This window comes from Notamacropus eugenii, chromosome 6 (genome assembly GCF_028372415.1).
Source record: "Notamacropus eugenii isolate mMacEug1 chromosome 6, mMacEug1.pri_v2, whole genome shotgun sequence".
Lineage (NCBI taxonomy): Eukaryota > Metazoa > Chordata > Mammalia > Diprotodontia > Macropodidae > Notamacropus > Notamacropus eugenii.
In genome coordinates, this window is record NC_092877.1 from 51,823,737 (window position 1) to 51,845,709 (window position 21,973).

A 21,973-nucleotide genomic window follows, 5' to 3' on the forward strand; every position below is an offset into this window, starting at 1 on the left:
TTATCTTTGCCAATTTGATGGTTGTGCGAGGGAACTCGTTTTCATTTGTATTTCTCTATTTGTTAGTGATTTTGAGTCTAGAAGTTTATAACTTTAATTTCTTCCTTTGAAAACTTCCTGCTCATAATTTCTGAACACTTATGAATTGGAGAACAGCTTGCATTCTTATAAGTTTGAATCAATTTCTTATTTATCCTGGAAATACTTTTATCAGAGAAACAATTTATAAATATTTTCTCCCAGTTAACTGTTTTTAATTTTATCTGCATTGATTTTGTTTGGGCAAAAAAAAATCCCTTTTCAATGACATGTCCATTCTGTGATTCTCTATATCTCAGGTATGCTCATGAATTCTTCCTCTATCCACTGATCCCAAAGGACATTTGTAACCTTGCTCCTCTAATTTGTTCATGATGTGACTTTTTACATCTAAGTCACATATCCAATTGTAGCCTATCTTGGCAAATGATACAAGGCATTGGCTTAAACCTAATTTCTGCCACACTGCTCTATAGTCTTCCCAGAAGTTTTTGACAAATAGTCTTTTCCGAAGTAGCTGGGTCTTTGTGTCTATCAAACACTAAGCAACCAGGTTTGTTTGTTTCTCCATGTTGTGTTTCTAATCAGTTCCACTAATCACTAATCCACTAATTCTCTTTATTAACCAGCACCAAATTGTTTTGATGATTACATCTTTGTAGTACAGTTATATCTGGTACTGGGAGGTATCCTTCCTTCCTGCATTTTTTCATTATTAACCTCAAAATTCCTGACCTTTGTTTCAATCAATCAAACAAGCATTTATTAAGCACTTACTATGTGCTAAGACCTGAGGATATGAAGAAAAGTAGTAGTAGTAGTAACGAATAGCAAAGGCTTGCAAAGTACTTTACATGTTACCTCATTTAGGCCTCACATCACATTGAGGGAGTTCTACTGTTATCTATCTCCATTTTACAGATGGGGAAACTGGAGTTGAGAGAGGGAAGTGATTTATCCATAGTCACACAGCTAATAAGTGTTGGAGACAGGATTTGAAATCTGGTTTGCCTAAACCCAAGCCTGGCATTCTATTCACTGCGCTATCTAGTTGCCAAAACCATCCCCACCTTAAACGAGCTCACATTCTAATGCAGGAGAAAACATGTAAACAGTCATGTACATACAAGGAATATACAAAGTAAGGTGGAGGTAATTTGAGAGAGAAGGCAGTTACACTGAGGGCTCCAGGAAAGGCTTCTTGCAGAAGATGGGTTTTCTAGTTGATACTTGAAGGAAGCCAGGAGACAAATATGAGGATAGAGAGCATGCTATGCTTGGAGGATAGCCAGGGACAAGGCAGAGTCAGGAGATGGAATATACGTGTGAGAAACATCAAGGGAACCAGTATCACTGGATCATAGATTTCATAATCCCTACAACATGTCACACCCCTCCAATACAGAAATTATGTGCCAAAGGTAAAGCAACTTTAGCTGTCTCCATGGCCCAGGACACCCAGTATCCAAGAGAAGGTAAACAAACAAACAAACAAATCATGAACTGATGTTCACTGACCCTGAGCTCACTTTGCATCCCTCTCCTATCTCCCATAATAGTATATGGTGAGGCTGGGCTAGCAGAACCAAAGACCTGATGCATGGAATTTTAACAAAACTCTGCTCTATACTGTGGATCTCCACTTCCCACTTTCCAATGCTATGTAGACTCCAGCTCCAACGGCGGAAGTTAGCTGCATTACAGCCAGTGCATTGATAAGTGTAGCTCTTTGGATGCAAACGTATGCGGGAGCCTGTGACAACCAGCAAGTACTTCAGTGACGACTCCACAGCACCAATTGCAAATCTCTGACCTGCTGGCACTGAGGCGCACAATCCCACAGCACCAATGTGGCAAAGCTGAGAACTGCTCGAGCTGGAGCAGACAGCCCCACAGAAACAGCATGGTAGCTCTCTGAATGGCTGATGAGAGTCTCAAGAACTGAGGAACAGAGGGAATGGGACAGGACACTCTGTGTGGAGTTGGGGAGGGAAGGTTTAGGGTATCCCACTAAGTTGGAAGGAAAGCACTCAGCATCCAGCGGGGGCCAGTTTTGTCCACCCAAAAGTCATTTGGAACAGAGACCTGGGATGGTGAAGGGTGAACTGCCTAAAGTGAGAAGAGGCTGAGACACTTTGAGATCCAGTTCCCAAGGAAATCACGATCATTCAGGATATTCAGAAAGTAAAAAACAGTAGACCATAAAGGTGAAAAAAGACTGAAATGAACAAAAATCTCAGAAAGAAGAAAACTCAAAGACCTTGAACATAAACAGATACATCAACAGGGATTACACTAACAACAGAATGAAACAAGGTTTCCAGACTCAATAAACAAGTTTTTGCAAAATAATGCAAAGTGATCCAACATTTTATGAGACAAAGGACCCCATAGAAAGTGAGGACATACACCACAATATGCTGTTCCTGAATGGTTCTAAAGAGAAATGAGAATTATAAATACAGAACATATAGTCTGCACAGCAAAAATAATGGGCAGAATAGAAAAACTGGACCCCGTGATGATGTCTCACCAAAGAAACAAAAGAGAGATCAACAGATTGGGCACAAAAATATACAGAAGTGAAAAACAATCGAGAAGAAGAGAAGAAAAAACAATAGCATTAAAAGAAAATATGTTCACTATTCAGGTAAAACACACTGATCTCAGAGACAGGATGTGTGGAGACAACCTAAGAATTATAGCTCTCTCAGAAGAACATGACTAGATGAAAAACACAAACACCAAAATTCAATAAATAATACAAGAGAATTGCCCAGAATTTTCTGAATATAGAAAATGAAACACAAATTGGAAGAATTCACAGATGCCTCCAGAAAAAAATCCAAGGTTGCAAACTCCAAGACATATAGTAGTTAAATTTAACAATTCAATTCAGAAACAAGTTCTGCAAGCAATTAGGAGAAAGGCTTTTAAATAAAAAGGAAAGGAAATTCAAATAATGCAAGTCTATTTTGCACCCACCAGAAAACAGAGAAGGGAATAGAATGTGTTCCAAAGAGCAATGAAGTTCAGGAGGCTGTCCAGAGTGACCTACCCCGCAAATCTGAGCTTAAGCATGAATGAAAGAAGAGGGACATTCAGTAAGAAAGGCATGTGAAACATCTTTAGGAAGATAGGACAGATTTGCTTCTCACACATCCTAGACAATAGAAATGCAGGAAGTGTGATGTAGCAGCCCACGACAGCAATAACAACAAAACAGTTGCAGAGGGACTAATAAGAGACTTCTTTCTAAATGCACATGAAGAGACAAGAGAAAGCAGAAGTCTGGTGGAAGTCACAGTGAAGGGGCAGGTCTGAGGCACTACGGACAAAACTTGGTAACATCTTGCCTACGGATGACCCAAGATTTTTTTTATGGGATTACAAAACAACATGGGAGGATACCTAAAAGGGAGTAGAGGAGCTGGAGGATAGAGAGGAATGTGTGAAAATGGGAGCTTGGTCAAAATGAGAGCTAGCAGTGAGGGGAAGGTGACCTCTGTGGTGTCAGTAAGAGAAAAGCCTTTAGGGGAGTGGCTTAGGAGGAGAGGAAGGAAAAAGCCATATTTTGGCGGTGGGAGGGAGTTCCACTGATGAATATTTCCATAGATGAAGAGAGGATGTGGGAACCTTTTGTCCGGGGAATTTGGTGCTTAAAAAGACCACTCCTTCCCCTTTGTGGGGGAGGGGAGGGAAAGCTGAAACTTTTGGGAGCAATTGGCACCTGGGGAGTGAGAATGCATGGGGAGTGAAAGTAACGGGGGGAGGGAGATAGATCAGGGATGTGATGGGGGGAGAGACAGTGTCATGGGACAGTATCTTCTCTGACACTGGCAAGAACTGGCCCTGTTCTGGCAGTGAGGCACAATGGAAAAGGGGAATCTGCAGGGTAAGCTCTACAAGGCAATGGCAGAGAATGCCTAGAGGGGAGAGCCTACAATGGATTCCTTGAAGTGTTGAATGCATGAGGAATACAAAGAATAAAAAGAAACTAGAGAAGTATAGGGGTCTTTAACTACAGAATGAGATTCTAGTGTATGCAGAGAGAATGAATGATGAAGAGAGTAAGAGGAAATGGGGGGTCAAAAATGAAATTTCAAAAATTAACGAGTAGGACTAGTTGAAGGGAAAAAAGTAAGGCAAAATCTATTTGAGTGAGAGGGAAAAATGGAGGGAAGAATAAACAAATAAAAGCAAGAGAGAAAAGAATAAACAAAACCCCAAAGGGAAAGGAGGAAATCAGCAATGGGGGGAAGAGAGCTAGCCAGAATAGTGCTATCTTAAAAAAAAGATTAAGGCAAAGAACTAAAGAAATATAGTACTGTGCTTACAGCAGAAGAGGACGAACATAATAATTTAAAAAATGAAAGACAAAAGAATAAATAAATCTAACTCATTACTTCAAATGTGAATGGATAAAAACAATCCAATAAAATGAAATAGAGTGACAGATGAGAAAACAAAACATCACAATCTGCTGCTTACAAGAAATATACACACACACATATGTATATAGGCATGCACAAAATAAAAGTGAGGGGATGGAAAAAATTTACTTTGCATCAAGTGAGTCCAAAAAAAAGGCAGTAGTTGCAATCATGTCATCTGACAAACTGAAAATAAACATTTAAAAAATAAAAATGGTAAACAAGAAAACTACATTATGCTGAAAGGAAGCACCGAACAAATCAATATTAGTACGTAATTGATATACTCCAAATTCCTTTGCAGACAAATTCGTAAAAGGAGACATCTGAACTACAAGAAGACAAAGGCAGTAACACAATAGTGAGAGGAGACTTCAAAAGTCCTGTATCAATTCTGGATAAATCTAACAGAAAGATAAGTAAAAGGAAAAAGATGGAACTGAACAAATTGCTGGAAAAACTCAAGGTAAAAAACTTATAGCATCTTCTAAATGGAACTGCAAAAGAACAAACATATTTTTCAGCACCACAAGGAACTTTTACAAAAAACTGACCATATACAAGGGCACAGAAATATTGCAAACAAATATAAAAAAGCAGAAATAATTAATATATTGTTAAAAGATTATAATGCAAAAAAACCATCACATACAAAAGATATAGACCTAAATGGAGACTTAACAATGAAATACTAAATAATGAGTAGGTCAAAGAACAAATCATAGAAACAATAATTATGTAAAAGAAAATGGAAGTTATCAAACAACATACCAACATTTCTGGGATGCAGCTAAAGCAATCCTCAGGGGAAAAAATCATATTCCTACAAACATACAGTAGCAAAATAAAGAGGATTAACGAACTAAATATGTATTTTAAATAATTAGAAAGCCAACAAATGAACAAAACTAAAATAAGCACAAAAGAAGAGATATTAAAAAATGGGGGGGAATAAATTGGAAACAAAAATCCATAGAAACAATACAAAAAATTAGAAGCTAGTTCTTTGAGGACTATTGAAATTGATAAACCCTTAGCTGATCTGATTAAAGAGAGTAGAAAATCAAATCAATAAAATAGCAAATAAGTGAAGTCACAGAAAAACCAGAAGAAATAAAAAGAACGATCAAAACATGCTTTGTGTTTATAAAATTGTTAATACAAAAGACATAAAAGACTACCTTCAAAAATATGAAATATTAAACTATCAGAAGACCAGATAGAAATCTTAAATAATCTAATCTCAGAAAAAGAAACAAATTGAGCCATAAAATTACTATCAAAGAAAAAACTCCTGGTACTAATGAATTCACAGTCGAATTTTGTCAAACTTTAAAGGAGCAATTAGCATCCATACTTGATTAATTATTCTCAAACACTGAGAAAGTACCCTACCAGAATCCTTTTATGAGACAAATATAGTCCTAATACCTAAACCAGGAAAGGGTAAAATAAAGAAGGAAAACTAAAGGCCAATATTGGTAATGAATACTGACTCAAAAATTTTAAACAAAATTCTGTCAAGCAGACTACAATGATTTATCCAAGAAATCATTCTTTTAAGACCAAGTGGGAATTATACCTGGAATGCAAAGATGGCTTAGCCTTAGGAAAGCAATCAACACGATTATATAATATCCAGAACCATGAGATCATCTCAATAGATGCAGAAAAAGCAGAAGAAAGTACAAGACTCTTTAGCATAGAGGTACCCTTTTTGTTTTTGGAGGGGGAAAGGCAAGGCAAGTGGGGTGAAGTGATTTGCCCAATGTCACACAGCTAATAAGTGTCAAGTGTCTGAGGCTGAATTTGAACTCAGGTCCTCCTCACTCCAGGGCCAGTCTCTATTCACTGTGCCACCTAGCTGCCTCCAAGGTACCCTTTTTTAATACCATAAAAAATATCTATCTAAAACTAAAAGCAAGTATCATATATAACAGGAATATACCAGAAGTTTTCCAAATAAATAAATGAGTGAAGCAAGGATGCTCATTCTCTCCACTATTATTTGATATAGTTCTGGAAATGTCAACAATAAGAAATGCCATTTCCTGTAACAATTAATCAACTTGTATTGCAGTGCTCATGAAAATAAACACTAACTGTGGAGGATGAAAAAGTAGAGAAATTCTGTGAAGATTTTGATATATGTATTCAAATGAAATCAACGTATGCTTAATATTTGGTCTCAAAGCAAAAGTAGGTATGAGGGAACATGTGAAAATTTTGCTGGAAAAGAGCTCAGCCATTAGAAATGAGAGATTCTAAAGGTTTGTATAGACTATATAGATACCTTAGGATTATGGGTCATTGAAATTTTCTTCAAAAAAAAAGTTGGGAGATAATTGGACATGACAAGAACCAAATATTACAAAAAGATGACACTAATTATATTTTGGCAGGAAATGGCTAGTTACTGACATAGGAATCACTTTCAAATAAGCTGTCTGTATATAGTCATAAATAATTAGACCAGCCACTTATTAGCACAAGGACAAAAATCAACATTAAATTAAAGAATAAAAATGAGAAGATGATATGGCCTACAATAATTCCAATGTGACCCATATCAACAACATTAATAGCTATTAACACTGAAAAAATAGTATCTCCCTTTACTTCCCCATTCCCAAATCCTAGTGGGTACCTGGAGACAGGACTGAAGAGGCAGTATTCACATGTCGCTAAGATATTGTCTTGAGTTGGTATGAAGGTAGATAAGGCATAGTATCTTAGTTACAGGAGATTTACCTTGGTGTAGTTCAAGAGAGTGGATGGTCAGAGCTTGTTGTGTGTGTGTGTGTGTGTGTGTGTGTGTGTGTGTGTGTGTGTGTGTGTGTGTGTGTGTGTGTGTGTGTGTGTATGAGTGTACTTGTATGCATAATCATATCACCCCAATGGAGAAGACTAACTAAAATGTACAAATGCCACTCAGAGGCCACATTCAGATAGTGTAATTATACATATAATGCTAACCAAGTGATGAATACATTACTGTTATGATTTGTGTATTAGTATTGGTTCTTTCCGGATGGTATACCATATTACCTCCATATATAAACACACATTACCTCCACTGGAAGTGTTTCAACCAACCTTCTTACTACTGTTTCCTAACATTCATTGAGTCTTTTCAGTTCTTCTTCTCATTTCCTTTGACAATGGCTAAACCCAACTACCCTACCACCTCCGGGCCCTTACTGAGGATAAAATAGTCTCAACGAGTATCACCAAAAGGGGGAGGGTGAAGAAAATAGCTACTTGTATCAAAGGATCTGAGGATAGAGAAAGGCTCAGCTGAACCCCTATGTAGGGAAATGCATGTGGAAGCAGGGATAAGATTAGGACTTTCCTTTATTGCAAAGGGAAGAGAGGGTGACTTGAGATATCACTGGGGATAGATTGGAATATCAATTTCTACACCTAGAGAGAAGAGCTTCTCATAATGGGCTCTGCTCCTCCAGAAACTTTGAGGGATTGATAATATCTATAAACCTCTCATTCTGCTATATCCCTTTCTTGAACTTGATGCTTACTTCTTAACCAAACCCTCAATCACCTTGCCTGTGACAATATTTAGTTTTCATTTCTTGCCTTTTCCTCTGGCCACTGTGGGGAAGGAATAATTGGTTGATAGGGAAAAAAAACCTTCCCTGCTGTCTCGTTCTACATGGTTTCACCCAAGATCTCCACGCAGAACCAGGTGGGTGGGTTAGCACAATGATGGAGTCTGACAAAATTCTCTCCTTTCCACTTTTCAGCACAGCCACATTATGAATATTACTAAGTGGATTTTTCTATGCTTACTGTTACTAGAATTTTGTATTTTCACATAAAAAGTTTCAATGTTAAAAAAAGGATTATTTAAATTAAGGCTCAAAATACTATTATTCAATATGTCCTTATACTATGAGGTTATTTACTCTTTACATATCACAGAAATGTTACTCAAGCGATTCCCTGAAGAGCTCTGATAACTCTCTCTCCTGCTCCAACCTCTCCCTCCTGGTAAGAGGCCAAGAAGAAAACTAACATTTTGGGCTCTGGAATATAGAAAAAGTGTACATTTATAAAAAGCAAGTTCTAAAATCTTACAAAGACCAACTGATTATAAAAACTACATATATTCAAGTCCCAAACTTGAAGGCTCATTTTGCCCTTAAACGTGATGAATTCAAGAAGCCATGCTTAGCTGCAGCAGATGGCATCCCAAGCCCCTATTCCTGGCAGGCAATTATGTTTCTGCATCAAATTAAGTGTAAGTGATGTTATAAACTGCAGTGGGGAAGATATGTGATGCTAAACTCCCATCAAGGTAGGCAAAAAAAGCCTTTCAAGTTCAACCTTTAAGTCCTGGCCCATTTGATAAATGGCTCACACAAAAGATTAAAGAAAGCCAATCAGGCCAAATGTCACCACTGCAGGAATATAATATACTGAGAGAGAAATCAAGTGAAGTGTCCCTGAACTTCAATAAAAGACTGAGAGCCATAAAACCTGAAGTTTATATTCTGGTGTCAAAAGAACAATTAGTTCTTTTGGCAGATTAGGGGAAGGAGGAAGGCAACACTGATTATTCGCTGCTGGGAAGGGCAGCTCTCTCTTACTACATGATTCAATGGCACACTTTTTTTTTTTTTTTTAAAAACAATGTTCACCTCTGCTTCTGCTTCTCTTGCTTAATTGCCTTTAAATGTGACTGTTAAGATTCATGGGAACTTTCAGGCAGATTGGGAGGACAAGTTTAATATAGATCCAATGGATTTTAAGAAGTAGGAGGCTTTGGGACAGAAAATCAATGAGGCCATGGTCACAGAGTATCCAGAAGCAGCAATACTTATAAGTGCCCAAGGAGAACTAAAGAAGACAAAGCAGGGTGCAGGGAATATAAATTTATTTAGGACATAAGCATTTTTACTGATCAGAAAAATAGTGCAGATGACTGAGTCTTAGTAAATAGTAAGTACACAGAGTTTGGACAGGTGCCACTGTGGTATCTATTATCCAGAACGAGGATGATATGGACTAAAGTGAAACATCCAACCCAGAAACAATACCACTGTACTACATCCCTGTAAACTAACAATTATCATCGATTTCACGTTGCTTCTAAAAAGAAAATCCAACCTTATGTAATCTCTATTAGAACCAACTTATATTTATCATGCATTTTCCCATTTGGATACCAGTGATGCCAGCAGCAGTATGTGCACGAGATGCCATGTAAAATACATCAGGGAAGACATGTATAACTGGCAAAGGGGGTGATTCAATAAAAGGAAGGTTTCTTGTGCTTCTGTAGGTCCCTTATAGAACATTTAAAGAAAAACGGTGGCAAAGAACAAGAAGGCATAAACGGGTTGTGATCTGAGCTGTGGAGGGAATACCCATGAGAGACAGCACACAAGACCAAAGTACATGTGCTCCATGTATTTCATAGGAATTGGGCTGGATTACTTTGAAGATCTCTTCTGACTCTAAGATACTATATCCTAAATTCATCCGCTGCCTATTATATGCATTCTCTTCATTGTTTTCTACATGTTATAAGTAACTTCTCAGTTCATATAACACATATTCATTCATTATTTACAGAGTACCTAATGGGATCTTGTGATGTATTCAAGTCAACATGCTAAGTGAACTGGAGTCAAGGAGACCACTGTAATATTGCAGCTGAGAGATAATGAAGGCCTGAACTAGGGTGGTAACAGTGGGAATGTGGAGAAATGGATGAAATAAATGCCGTAGAAGTGAACTCAAAAGGACTCAGCAATTGATTTGAATGGGGCAGAAGGGAGGAAGGAAAGGGAGGAGTAAAACTTGTCTGAGGTTTCCAGCCTGGGTGCGTTACATTGGGTTTTCTATTTAAATAACTGTCATTGTTTATTATGGGAATCAGCTTGGTTTCTAACGGAAAGCCTTAGTTGTTTTGTGCAGTCTCACATATATACCATCCTCCCATGGAAAGTGTTATTACTCATTACAAAAATGCTATTTACCTGATGGAACATTCACTTCCTGACTAGGCTGCATGGATAACATAATCTAAAGAGTGCTGCATTTGCAATGAGACAACTGGATTTGAATTGTGCCTCCAGTAGTTACTAAGTGTGCAACCAGAGGCAAGATACTGCATTTTTTCTGACTTTGGGTTTCTTTTTCCCTAAAATGGGGCTAATGGTACTTAGATGACGACCAACCTCACAGGGCTATTGTGAGGAATGCATTCTTTAAGCCTTGAAGCTCTATATAAATCAGAATTTCAATATGATGGGTTTAGAACTAAGTAGAAAGATTTTTTTTCTTATGATTTTCAGAGTGAGTCAAAGAACTGAAATCCTTTGAAAATAACCATCTACTGTTACTTAGTAGTATTAGATTTCCAGACCCTAACCCTTAAACTCGCCAACTCTTCCATACACATACATACAATCTCTCATATACATATATACTTAGAAGTAGGATACAAATCTGAAAAAGTACTCTCTCTCTCTGTCTCTCTTTCTCTCTCTCTTCCCCCTCCCTCCCAACCCCTCCCCCCCACAAATCCAATCTCTCATACACTACTTAGGAGTGGGACACAAATCTGAAAAAAGAAACAGGCATAGTAATTAAAGGGGAGAGCAGAGTTTATGGATTTTTTTCCCTTTAGAGAATGAACATGCTTGTAGACAGAGGTGAGGGAAAATTTTTAATGAAGGCAATGAGGTGCCATGGAAAGAACAATCATGATGTGCCCAGGCTTGGTGAAATCCTGTTAGGTCAATCATCTTGAACTAGATGACCTTTGCCACAGTCTCCTGCTTAGTGCTCTCTCCCCCCAAACTCAGAGACACTGGCTCAGTTCTGCATTCATGCATTTGACTACTCCTGGCAAGATAGTTTCATTGGGTATTTGTTGGACTAATTAATAGTATCAGTCAAGGTTCTTTGTGCTAAATAATGGTGCCACATTGAAACGGTAATTCTGCAGACAGGTGTGACTAGGGAAGCTAGGTCCAGTTGATGATGTTTGGGACTGTTTCTTTTCTAGCTTTTACTGAACCTCATGAACATCTCATTTGGGACTTTGATCATAAGGCCTGGATGGGAAAAGGAAGAATTCTTGGTCTGAAGAACTGGAACGAATGAGTTCTGATCTTAGGGGGTGATCTGATTAAAGCAGGCTATGTATTTGAGCCACGTCTTCACACTGCCTGAGCCTGCTAAAAAGATAGTAGATAGATGTGTTAGAGGCTCAGTTTCAGAGATCCAGAAAGAACAAAGACAGACCAAAGACCTAAGGAAAGTAAAATCTGACACAATGCCCAGAAACCTGCACCATTCCCTCTTAACGCTGGCCCCAGCAACGGCAGATGTGAAGAGGGAGTGGCACAGCCTTCGGCCAGCTAGATGGCAGTAACCAGGGCAGAGGTGGCAGGGTCACCATGGACTATGGAGAGGCAGCTGTGGAAACCCTTGACCTCAGAGAAGGCAGCCACAGAGACAGTAGCCACACAGCTCTAGGGGAGAACTGGAATGTAGACATGAAGAAAAACTTCCAAATCCAGCCTCTTGACAAGAGAAAATGGGGCAGTTCTGGACAAAGCCACTCAGTATTTCTGGTCTTGAAAGAAGATGGGTGAAATTTTGGATAGTACCAACGCCTTTGATCCCATTCCTGGAGAGAAGAGAGGGGAATTTGGATTGTGCTAATCAAGAATCCTAGACCCATCCTTCTAGAAGGAAGGGAGCAATTTCACACAGTGCTAGGTAGAGTCTGGTAGTATTTTACTTTTACTGGACCTTTTCTTTGAATTTATCACATGTTCTGTTGTTTCATAATTACATGTTGTTTCACAAATAACACACGGGTGACACTGGACAGCCTCTAACAGGTTCACTCTTGATCTAGTCAGACAGGAAGGACAGGAGGACAGCTTTGGAGGGGTTAATAATCTTATTTTATTCTAGTCTAGTCCTCTCAAGAGGGAGTTGCTGATAATGGGTATACCAACTCCTACAGTACACCCTAAGCCTCAATAGGGGCTGGTTGAGGCAAACACAGATTCCCCCAAACCTTGAAGGGAGCTGATCAAGGCACACACAGCATTACACTGTCATATTCCCCACTTACTGACCAGTGCCCACTTGCTTTATAGGGCAACACAGAGAAGGCATATTGACAACAATGGAGTCATTTAGCACAAGTGTAGTAAGTATCACATTATGTCACCCCTATATCTCATTGTGCAATCTCAATAGGACTGCCTATCGTTACGATTCTAGGAATTACTACCTAGGATCCTTCGGGTTATTCTAGGAGTTATTATCTAACACCTGGAAACTAGAGATTGCCATGGCCATGGATCCTGAGAAACTAAACTCTAAGAAAGAATAACAAAATCCTCCTTATATATATGTGTGTGTATGTAATTTTTGCCCAATTAGACTATAAGCTACTTTAGAACAAACTTGTAGGTTATTTCTTTGATTCTCAGGGCTAAGCACAGGGCCTGTACATATCAGGTGTTTAATAAATGATGAATGATAAATATGAGTAGCAAGAGATCACTTCTGTTTATCAGGGCAGCAGTGGTATAAAACCAAATGTTAACATTTTGCTCCATAAAAAGAAATGTTATACTTTATTTAGAAGACACAGAAGCTACCTAAAATTTCAGGATTCTCATTTAAGATTCTTACTGGTTAAACATATTATACAATTTTTAAGAGGATAATATTAAAATAATTTAATAAAATTTCAAATTGTGAAAACCAAAATGGCCAGATTCAATAAGGGCACATCAAACTGCTGACAACCAGCAGACTGAACAATCTGGATATGGCCTTTGGAAAATGTCTCACATTGATAGCACTGCAAGAGGACTGGCTGCCAGGCTCCTATCAGCATAAATTTTCACCATTATTTAAACTGGAGCTCTATGCAGATAGACTAACACACCATGCTGCAAAGCTTTTAATTTCACTGCAAGCAAAAGCAAAGAGAAAAAGTTACAGGTGCTTTGTATCCTAGCCTTTAAAATGCATCTATAGAAAGGGGGTTTGCAGCAAAGACAACCCTGACACTGCAAAGAGAAGTAACTCAAATTTTTTGTTTTAGGAGAACAGTATTTAGAAGGTCAATAGATGTATTAAGAGAAGTCTCAACATTTTAAGGACCACAGGAAAAAGCAAACTCAGAAGGGAAGGATAAGATATTTACAGAATCTCAGAGTTTGGAAGGATTCTTAAGAGAATCTATTCTAATGCATGAAAAACTAGGAAATAATTGGGGAAACTGGGCCTAGGTTCAAAATCCAGCTCGGCTGTGCACTACTCATGTGACCCTTGGACAAGGGTTATATGACCTTGACCAGGGTCACACAAAGCTAAGTCAAAACCAATGAATAAACTTTGGTATCTGGACTCCAGAGTCCTTTCCACTTCACCATTATGCCTCTTTTTTTTTTTTTTTTAACTTTGCATCACTACATACAAGCTTTGCATATTTCTGTTCACTCCATTGAAGCAATACTTAGGTAGACCAGTGTGATTAGGGGAGGCAAGTCTACTTGATGAATTAAGAGTCTTTGTTTGGGACTCTTATTTTCTTTCTAAACATTCTCATCAGCACCTCATTTAGGTCTTTGCAGTAGCTGCAACTTTTGCAGCTACTGCTCTATTGGGGTGTATAGGTTGCCAAAGGTATGCACTATGGTAATGTTTCCACTTATCATTTTCATGGCAGAAGATTATTCAATTACACTGATATATTACAAACTGATTTCCCCATTTCCTTCTCATTGGACATGCAGATAGTTTCCATTTGCCCCACTATTAGAAAGAAAGCTACTATTTGTCTAGTGAAGTCCTTTCTCCCTAGATACAACGATAGGCTACAGTAGTAGTAGTAGTGGTAGTGGTGGTGGTAGTAGTAGTAGTAGTAGTGGTAGTAGTATGAAAAGATACAGGGAGTTCTGTAACTCCACATAAATTCAGATTGTTTTCCATGAAAAGCTTATCTAATTTATAGTTCTACTAATATCAAATAATTTTAGGTCTTTTGCCAATTTGATGGACATAAAAGTGGTACTTTATTGTATTAATTTTAATTTTTGATCATTACAGAGAGTAGATATTTTTCAAATGGCTATTAACAATTTATTTTCCCCTATCAAAAACTGTTTGCTCATGTGCTTTTATCATTTTCCCCTTGGGAAATGGGCATTATGTTCTCTTATAGCAATGTTCCTTATTCATTTTGGATGATAAATTTTTATCACATATTTACTATAAAGGTTTTTCTCCATTTTTCATGGCTGAAATGGTTTTTAAAAAAACATGCAAATCCTTTTATCTTTGCACAATCAGATCCATCAATTTTGTTTCCAATAATTTCTTCCACTTGTCTGATAAAATTTTTTCTTTTGCACACAAAGGAGATATTCTCTTTCCTCCCAATTTGTAAATTAGGTACAATAATTTGAAATGATAAATTCAATTGAAGTTTATGGTAATACATGGTGTGGGGTATCTGAAGAGACTTTTTTGCTCTATTGCTATCCAGTTCTCCCATATATTTTTTTTAATTGGATGATTCCTTTCCTTGGTGTTTTGTCATACTCAGGTTATCAATTTCCAGATTTTCTGTTCTGTTCCAGTGATCTACTTTGTATTTTTTACACATTACCAGACAGTTTATAGAATGATTGTTTTACAGTAGATTTTGTCATCTGGCATGGCTAAAGTCTCTTTGCATCAATTTTTTTCAGTCTTTTTTTCTTTGTATTATTGGCTGTTTTCTACACAAATTCTGCTACCCTTTTATCTCATAAACTATCTATTTCCTTCTTTAAGACTGGATATATCTTTTTTTTTTTTTTAATAAATTTAAGTATTATATTATTTGGTACTTTCCACTAAAGTACTGCTTTGCTGCAGTATGTAGGGTGTCAAAGTCTGTATGTAGCAGTATGGAGCAAGCTCTGGAAAGTCATAAAGATTTCAAGTACAGAGCCAGTGAGTGACTGGATGAAGAGCCAGGTTAAGATTGGAGAGGCTAATTTCTAGAATGCTGGTCACAAGGTGATGAATTTTTTGGCCACAGCAACTCATTAAACTATAGTCTAGGGAACGAGGAGATATAATCTGAAACTATGGAGGGAATAGATACACAAATGAAGAAAGGCATCCTTGAACTATTAAAATATTATTTTTGCATGTATACTTAAGACTTAGCTCTCATTTAGGGTAATAGCTTTAAATATGATTATTTCCCTATTAAACTCTCTTACTGATTTCTCCTTTTAACTTAATTTGATCAGGTGTCATCAATGCCTCTCTTGAACTAGCTACAGATGGATAAGCATAATCTGATCCTTTGACTGAAAGCCACAGAAATACCTTGTATCACTCTCCACAGTAGTCATCCATGTCTAGAAGATACCACGTGCTCACACCGTGCTCCTTCTGACAGTCACTAGCCCTGAATCTTCTATGGAAGTAGGGAAATGCCATTCTTTGAATTACTCCTGCTCTCTGCTGTTAATAGCTCCCTGTTACCTCCTGTTTGCCCTTCCTACTTTGCCAGTTGCTTTAACATTCTACCCTTCTCCATGTAATCTGTGATCTAGTGACACTGACATTTAACATCGGTCAGACGCAGGACTTGAACTAAAGTCTTTTTGATTCAAGGCTTTTTACCCACCATGCTACACTGCCTCTCAATCAAATTTTACAAAAATTCCTATGTTTTGTGATATGAGTTGAAAATCTTATAGAAATTCACCAACTAAATCCAGCTCTCCTCTCCTCTTGTTTGATTCTGTGTTCAACTCTTTGTCCATCTCAACTGGCAGTCCAAAGTAGATGTACTGATGGACTAACTCAGTGGGGTACCGCTTTAACTATGTGCCGTCATATGGATACCTGCTTCCCCTGCTTGGTTTTTCCTATGCGGGTTTCTGGGATGATCTCTTTTGAGTGTCTATAGATTTTACTGGGGAGGCCTGGCAAAGTTCTGGGGTTTAGTGCAAATGATACATGGTCACATGCAAAAAGGAACATGTTGGAGACTTCACCATCTAGAGAAATCTCTCTTTTATCTGAACATTGTATAGTATATTCTTAACGATGATGGCAAACACCTTCCTGTTTCATATCTCCTTTGTTATTGAAAAAAGAGGACTACTGAAAAAGTTATCTGTAGTTGCACCTATCAAATAATCTTGCATGATCTTAGCGATGCATGAAAAACATCTTGGTGGACACATTGTCTTGTAGAAGTGATATAAAACACTATCAAAGACGAGAGTTACCTGAGAAGATGGGGCTGTCACTCCTTATGTGGTGAGGGCAAGGGATAACAGAGGAATAATCTAAATGTTGAATTATTGCTAATACTGTCTCTTTCCCTCTACCTCAGAAATCATTTTGTACTTATTTATCTGTGCACATGTCCTCCCACCACTAAAATCTCAGTTTCTGAGAGTAGGAACTGGTTCATTTTGTATCCCCAGTATGTAGCACAGTGTCTGGAACATAGAAATCTCTAATAAATGTTTGCTGAATTGAATTGAACTGGTACCCACAAAATATTAAGAGAATTAGGAGAAGACCTTTGACCTAGTAAATCCTCTGGGGGATTTATGGAAAGACCTGGCCAAAATCTGCAGTTTAAAGAAGGAATACATGAGTTGTGTATCAAGCCGGAGGAAAGGGTAGCAATGAGATCATGGATTGAAGGATACTCATCAATTCTTAATACCTTTATCAAATATTAGAACTTCATCTTGGGACCGCTAATACACTTTCCTCTTTCTACTTCCATTTGCCTTTTTTTTCACCTTTGCCTGCTGTAATACTAAATAATTTTTTGGGGGGAGGGATGTGGATTTGGACCTGTGATTTCAATGGTATAAAGAACTCCTGGTGAAGAAACCACTTCTACCAGGGCATTCTGACAACTATGTTGTAGGCCTAAGCCCTGAGAGGATGCTTCCTGCCTAGGGTCCCATGACCAGTGAGGACCTGAACTCAGATCTTCCTGATCCCAATGACTGTCTAGTCACTGTCTTTATTACACTGCTTCTCCTCAAAAGTTTTCACATCAGAACATGACACTTTTTTTAATCCCCTTATCTAATGTTCACATTTTTAGTTTCCAAACCATATTTGCCGCACAGATTTATCTGTCTTTCCCATGCTCACCTTTGCACTGAAGTCAACGAATATCAAGTAATATGTTGACTTTGTTAGAAGATTCTTGTTTAGTTCTTCATAAACTTTCAAAACTTCTTCATCCTCTACAACAGATGTTGATGCAAAAGCTGCATTTATCTTCATGGTGGTTTGTTTGCTTACGCACATTGTGAGCACTGCAAGGCAAGATGACCAAGTGTGCCATTAAATGATGTTTCCTGTTGTCTTTGAGGACATGATGAAACCAGTTCTGCTAATTTCTTTACGTGACTCTCCAAGGAGAACTGGGGAGTTTTTCTTCTATTTAGCTGCAACCTCTTTATGTCTTCTGGTTTCATCATAATAAAAATGACTACATGGATATGGTTCAGTACCCCCATAGTGCACCAACTTGATGACTGTTGAATAGAGACTGATTCACAATGCCAACAGTTTAATTAACTTGGAGATGATCTATGATAAACTGTAAGTTCCATGAGGGCAGGGATAGCATCTTATCTATCTCTGCATCTCTCTTAGTGACTAGTGCAGTGCTTTGTATACAGTAAGAACTCAGTAAAAATTTACTTAAAGTCACTTAACATTTTTGGGTTTCAGTTGTTTCTTCTGTAAAATGTGGGTAATACCTTCCCTGACTAAAGGCAAGAGGTTTTGTCCACATCTCTATGATCAATAGGCAGCTCACTTAATTTGCCAGGGTCTTAGTTTCTTCATCGGCAAATGGAGAGCGTTGGACTGAGATCCCTTTCATCTCAAATGATCTTTGATTCTATGAAACAGTGATTCTACCTGGGATAAATAGCTGAATTCACAAGACAAAAAGGTTGGTTTTGAAACGTTTTGAGAAAAGCCATTTTGGTTACCATTTGTCCCTGATTCTGGGGTCAACAGTCCTTTCTTCTCCCCAATTCTGAATTTGTTCACAGATTTGATACCACAGTCTGAGCTAAATCTTGTAAACTGTTAAAAGATATTCCTCTTCATTTGTGGTCTATATTGTAAATGCTTTAAAAGAAGAATCACCTGATCAAAAGTTGGAATTGTTTTACGAGATATGAACTGTTAAAAATGAAAAAAAAATGTTACTCTATCAGCACAACTATCTAAGACTAACAGCCATTCCCCAGAATAATTTGTAAGCAAACTGAGAACCATTCTCAATCACACATAATGTTGCTCCAAATTAAAATTAATAAAATGAATGCAATTCAAAACAGATCTGAAATTTCACCTCATATGCAGCAAATAACAAAAGATGAAAATAGTCAATGTTGGTAGAGCTGAGGGAAAGACAGGCACATTAATACGCTATTGGTGCTATGAACTGGTCTAATTATTCTGGAAAGTCTTTTAGACTTATGCAAAAAAGAGACTACAATGACCATACTCTTTGACCCAGGCTAAGTGTATATATCCCAAGGAGATAAAAGACATAAAGAAGGGATCCATAAACATCAAAATAATTGTAGTGGTACTTTTAGCAGTAATTAATTGGAAACAAAGTAGATGTCTATTGACTCCAGAATGGCTGCAAAAAATTAGTTACAGTAATAGAATGTTATTGTTCTATAAGAAACAATGAATATGAAGACTTCATGTTATGGGAAGACAGGGGATGCTAAGCATCCCAGATCCTTTGCAAACACTGTGGCCCTGATTGAGAAAGATGTCTTTCTACCAGGCCCTGGAAAGACTCATACTTATATTCCACCATCCAGTACAGATCCTGGGAGTCCTGCTGAGATCCTGGGATGAAGAGGATCCAAGTACAGCAGGAGGCGGGCAGGTAAGCCACTCAGGGAATTTCCAAGCAATTGCAGCACTCAGTCCCTGCCTGGGCTTCATGGAGCTTTCTCAGAGTGACTGATGTGTTGGGGCATTTCCAGCACAACATTCTCTGCCAAAACCATGCAGATAAACTTAAGCTTTTCCTGGAGTTGTGTTTGGCTCCCTGAGCCCAGCTGGGGAAGAAGCAGCCTTGGGGATCTCAGGGAGGAGGAGACAGCACAGTACTTTAGCAAACACAGGCAGATAGCTAATCAGTCCCCAAAGGGCCCTAACCTAGCAGAAAGAATAGCCTCAAGGTGTTCCAAGAAGGATCCAGTGGGTCCCAGTGGCCCCAGACAAATTGCAAGAGAAAGGCCATTGGCAAAACCCAATCAGAACAGACCCTGAGGCCTGTGGTGGCAATACACCACAGCTGTATCTATGAACTCAGTATCAGGGGTAAAGGGCTCCAAGTGGAACCTACATCAGGGAGAGGTCCTGGAGCCTGGTAACTTAAAGGAAGCCCTCAGGTGAAGCCTCAGAGTCCCGAGGAGAAGCCTACTGTTCCACCATACTGAGGACCAGGCAGACTCTGCCCAAAACATTCAATTGCTGATACCGACCCAAGTGCTATCCCCCTTTCTACCATGAGCAAAAGCAAGGCAAACTCCAAGTACCATGATGTTTTGTTTTTTTTTTTATTTAACTTTTGACATTTATTTTCACAAAATTTTGGGTTACAAATTTTCTCCCCTTTTATCCCCTCCCCCCCCAAACCCAAGCACTCTAATTGCCCCTGTGACCAATCTACTCTCTCTTCTATCATCCCTCTCTGCCCTTGTCTCCGTCTTCTCTTTTGTCTTGTAGGGCCAGATAGCTTTCTATACCCCTTTACCTGTATTTCTTATTTCCTAGTGGTAAGAACATTACAGTTGATCCTAACACTTTGAGTTCCAACTTCTTTACCTCCCTCCCTCTCCACCCCTTCCCTTTGGAAGACAAGCAATTCAATAAAGGCCAAATCTGTGTAGTTTTGCAAATGATTTCCATAATAGTTGTGTTGTATAGGACTAACTATATTTCCCTCCATCCTATCCTGTCCCCCATTACTTCTATTCTCTTATGATCCTTTCCCTCCCCATGAGTGTCGACCTCGGATTGCATTCTCCTCCCCATGCCCTCCCCTCTATCCTCCCCCCCACCCTGCTTGTGCTCTTGTCCCCCACTCTCCTGTATTGTGAGATAGGTTTTCCTATCAAAATGAATGTGCATTTTATTCTTTCCTTTAGTGGAATGTGATGAGAGTAGACCTCATGTTTTTCTCTTGCCTCCCCTCTTTATCCCACCACTAATAAGTCTTTTGCTTGCCTCTTTTATGAGAGATAATTTGCCCCATTCAATTTCTCCCTTTCTCCTCCCAATATTTCTCTCTCACTGCTTGATTTCATTTTTTTTTTAAGATATGATCCCATCCTCTTCAATTCACTCTGTGCACTGTCTCTATGTATGTGTGCGTGTGTGCATGTGTGTGTGTGTGTACTCCCACCCAGTACCCAGATACTGAAATGTTTCAAGAGTTACAAATATTGTCTTTCCATGTAGGAATGTAAACAGTTCAACTTTAGTAGGTCCCTTATGACTTCTCTTTGCTGTTCACCTTTTCATGGTTCTCTTCATTCTTGTGTTTGAAGTCAAATTTTCTTTTCAGCTCTGGTCTTTTCATCAAGAAAATTTGAAAATCCTCTATTTCATTGAAAGACCATTTTTTCTCCTGAAGTATGATACTCAGTTTTGCTGGGTAGGTGATTCTTGGTTTTAGTCCTAGTTCCTTTGACTTCTGGAATATCCTATTCCATTCCCTTCGATCCCTTAATGTAGAGGGTGCTAGATCTTGTGTTATCCTGATTGTATTTCCACAATACTTGAATTGTTTCTTTCTAGCTGCTTCCAATATTTTCTCTTTCACCTGGGAATTCTGGAATTTGGCCACAATGTTCCTAGGAGTTTCTCTTTTTGGATCTCTTTCAGGCGGTGTTCTGTGGATTCCTTGAATATTTATTTTGCCCTCTGGTTCTAGAATATCAGGGCAGTTTTCCTTGATAATTTCATGGAAGATGATGTCTAGGCTCTTCTTTTGATCATGGTTTTCAGGTAGTCCCAAAATTTTTACATTGTCTCTCCTGAGTCTATTTTCCAGGTCAGTTGATTTTCCAATAAGATATTTCACATTATCTTCCATTTTTCCAATCTTCTCGCTATGTTCTGTGATATCTGTCTTTTTCACAAGGTCCTTAGCGTCCATCTGTACCATTCTAGTTTTGAAAGAACTATTTTCTTCAGTGAGCTTTTGAATCTCCTTTTCCATTTGGCTAATTCTGCTTTTGAAAGCATTCTTCTCCTCATTGGCTTTTTGAACCTCTTTTGCCAGTTGAGTTAGGCTAGTTTTCAAGGTGTTAATTTCTTCAACATTTTTTTGGTTCTCCTTTAGCAGGGAGCTGATCTGCTTTTCATGCTTTTCTTTCATCCCTCTCATTTCTCTTCCCAGTTTT

General features: G+C 38.3%; 1 protein-coding gene across 4 annotated transcripts in view; it reads right to left on the minus strand.

The window, feature by feature from the left end:
- The window catches only part of ZFYVE28 (zinc finger FYVE-type containing 28), a 199,205-nt gene that overhangs the window by 23,807 nt on the left and 153,425 nt on the right, over window positions 1–21,973 (minus strand). Inside the window, exon 9 of one of the 4 annotated variants that reach the window (XM_072620034.1) lies at window positions 11,055–17,833. The exons of the other annotated variants lie outside the window; for them this stretch is intronic. Coding sequence (XP_072476135.1) covers window positions 17,755–17,833 — 79 coding nt within the window. The 3' untranslated portion in view covers window positions 11,055–17,754. Of the gene's footprint in view, window positions 1–11,054; window positions 17,834–21,973 lie in introns of those variants that run through there. 4 annotated transcript variants of the gene reach the window in all.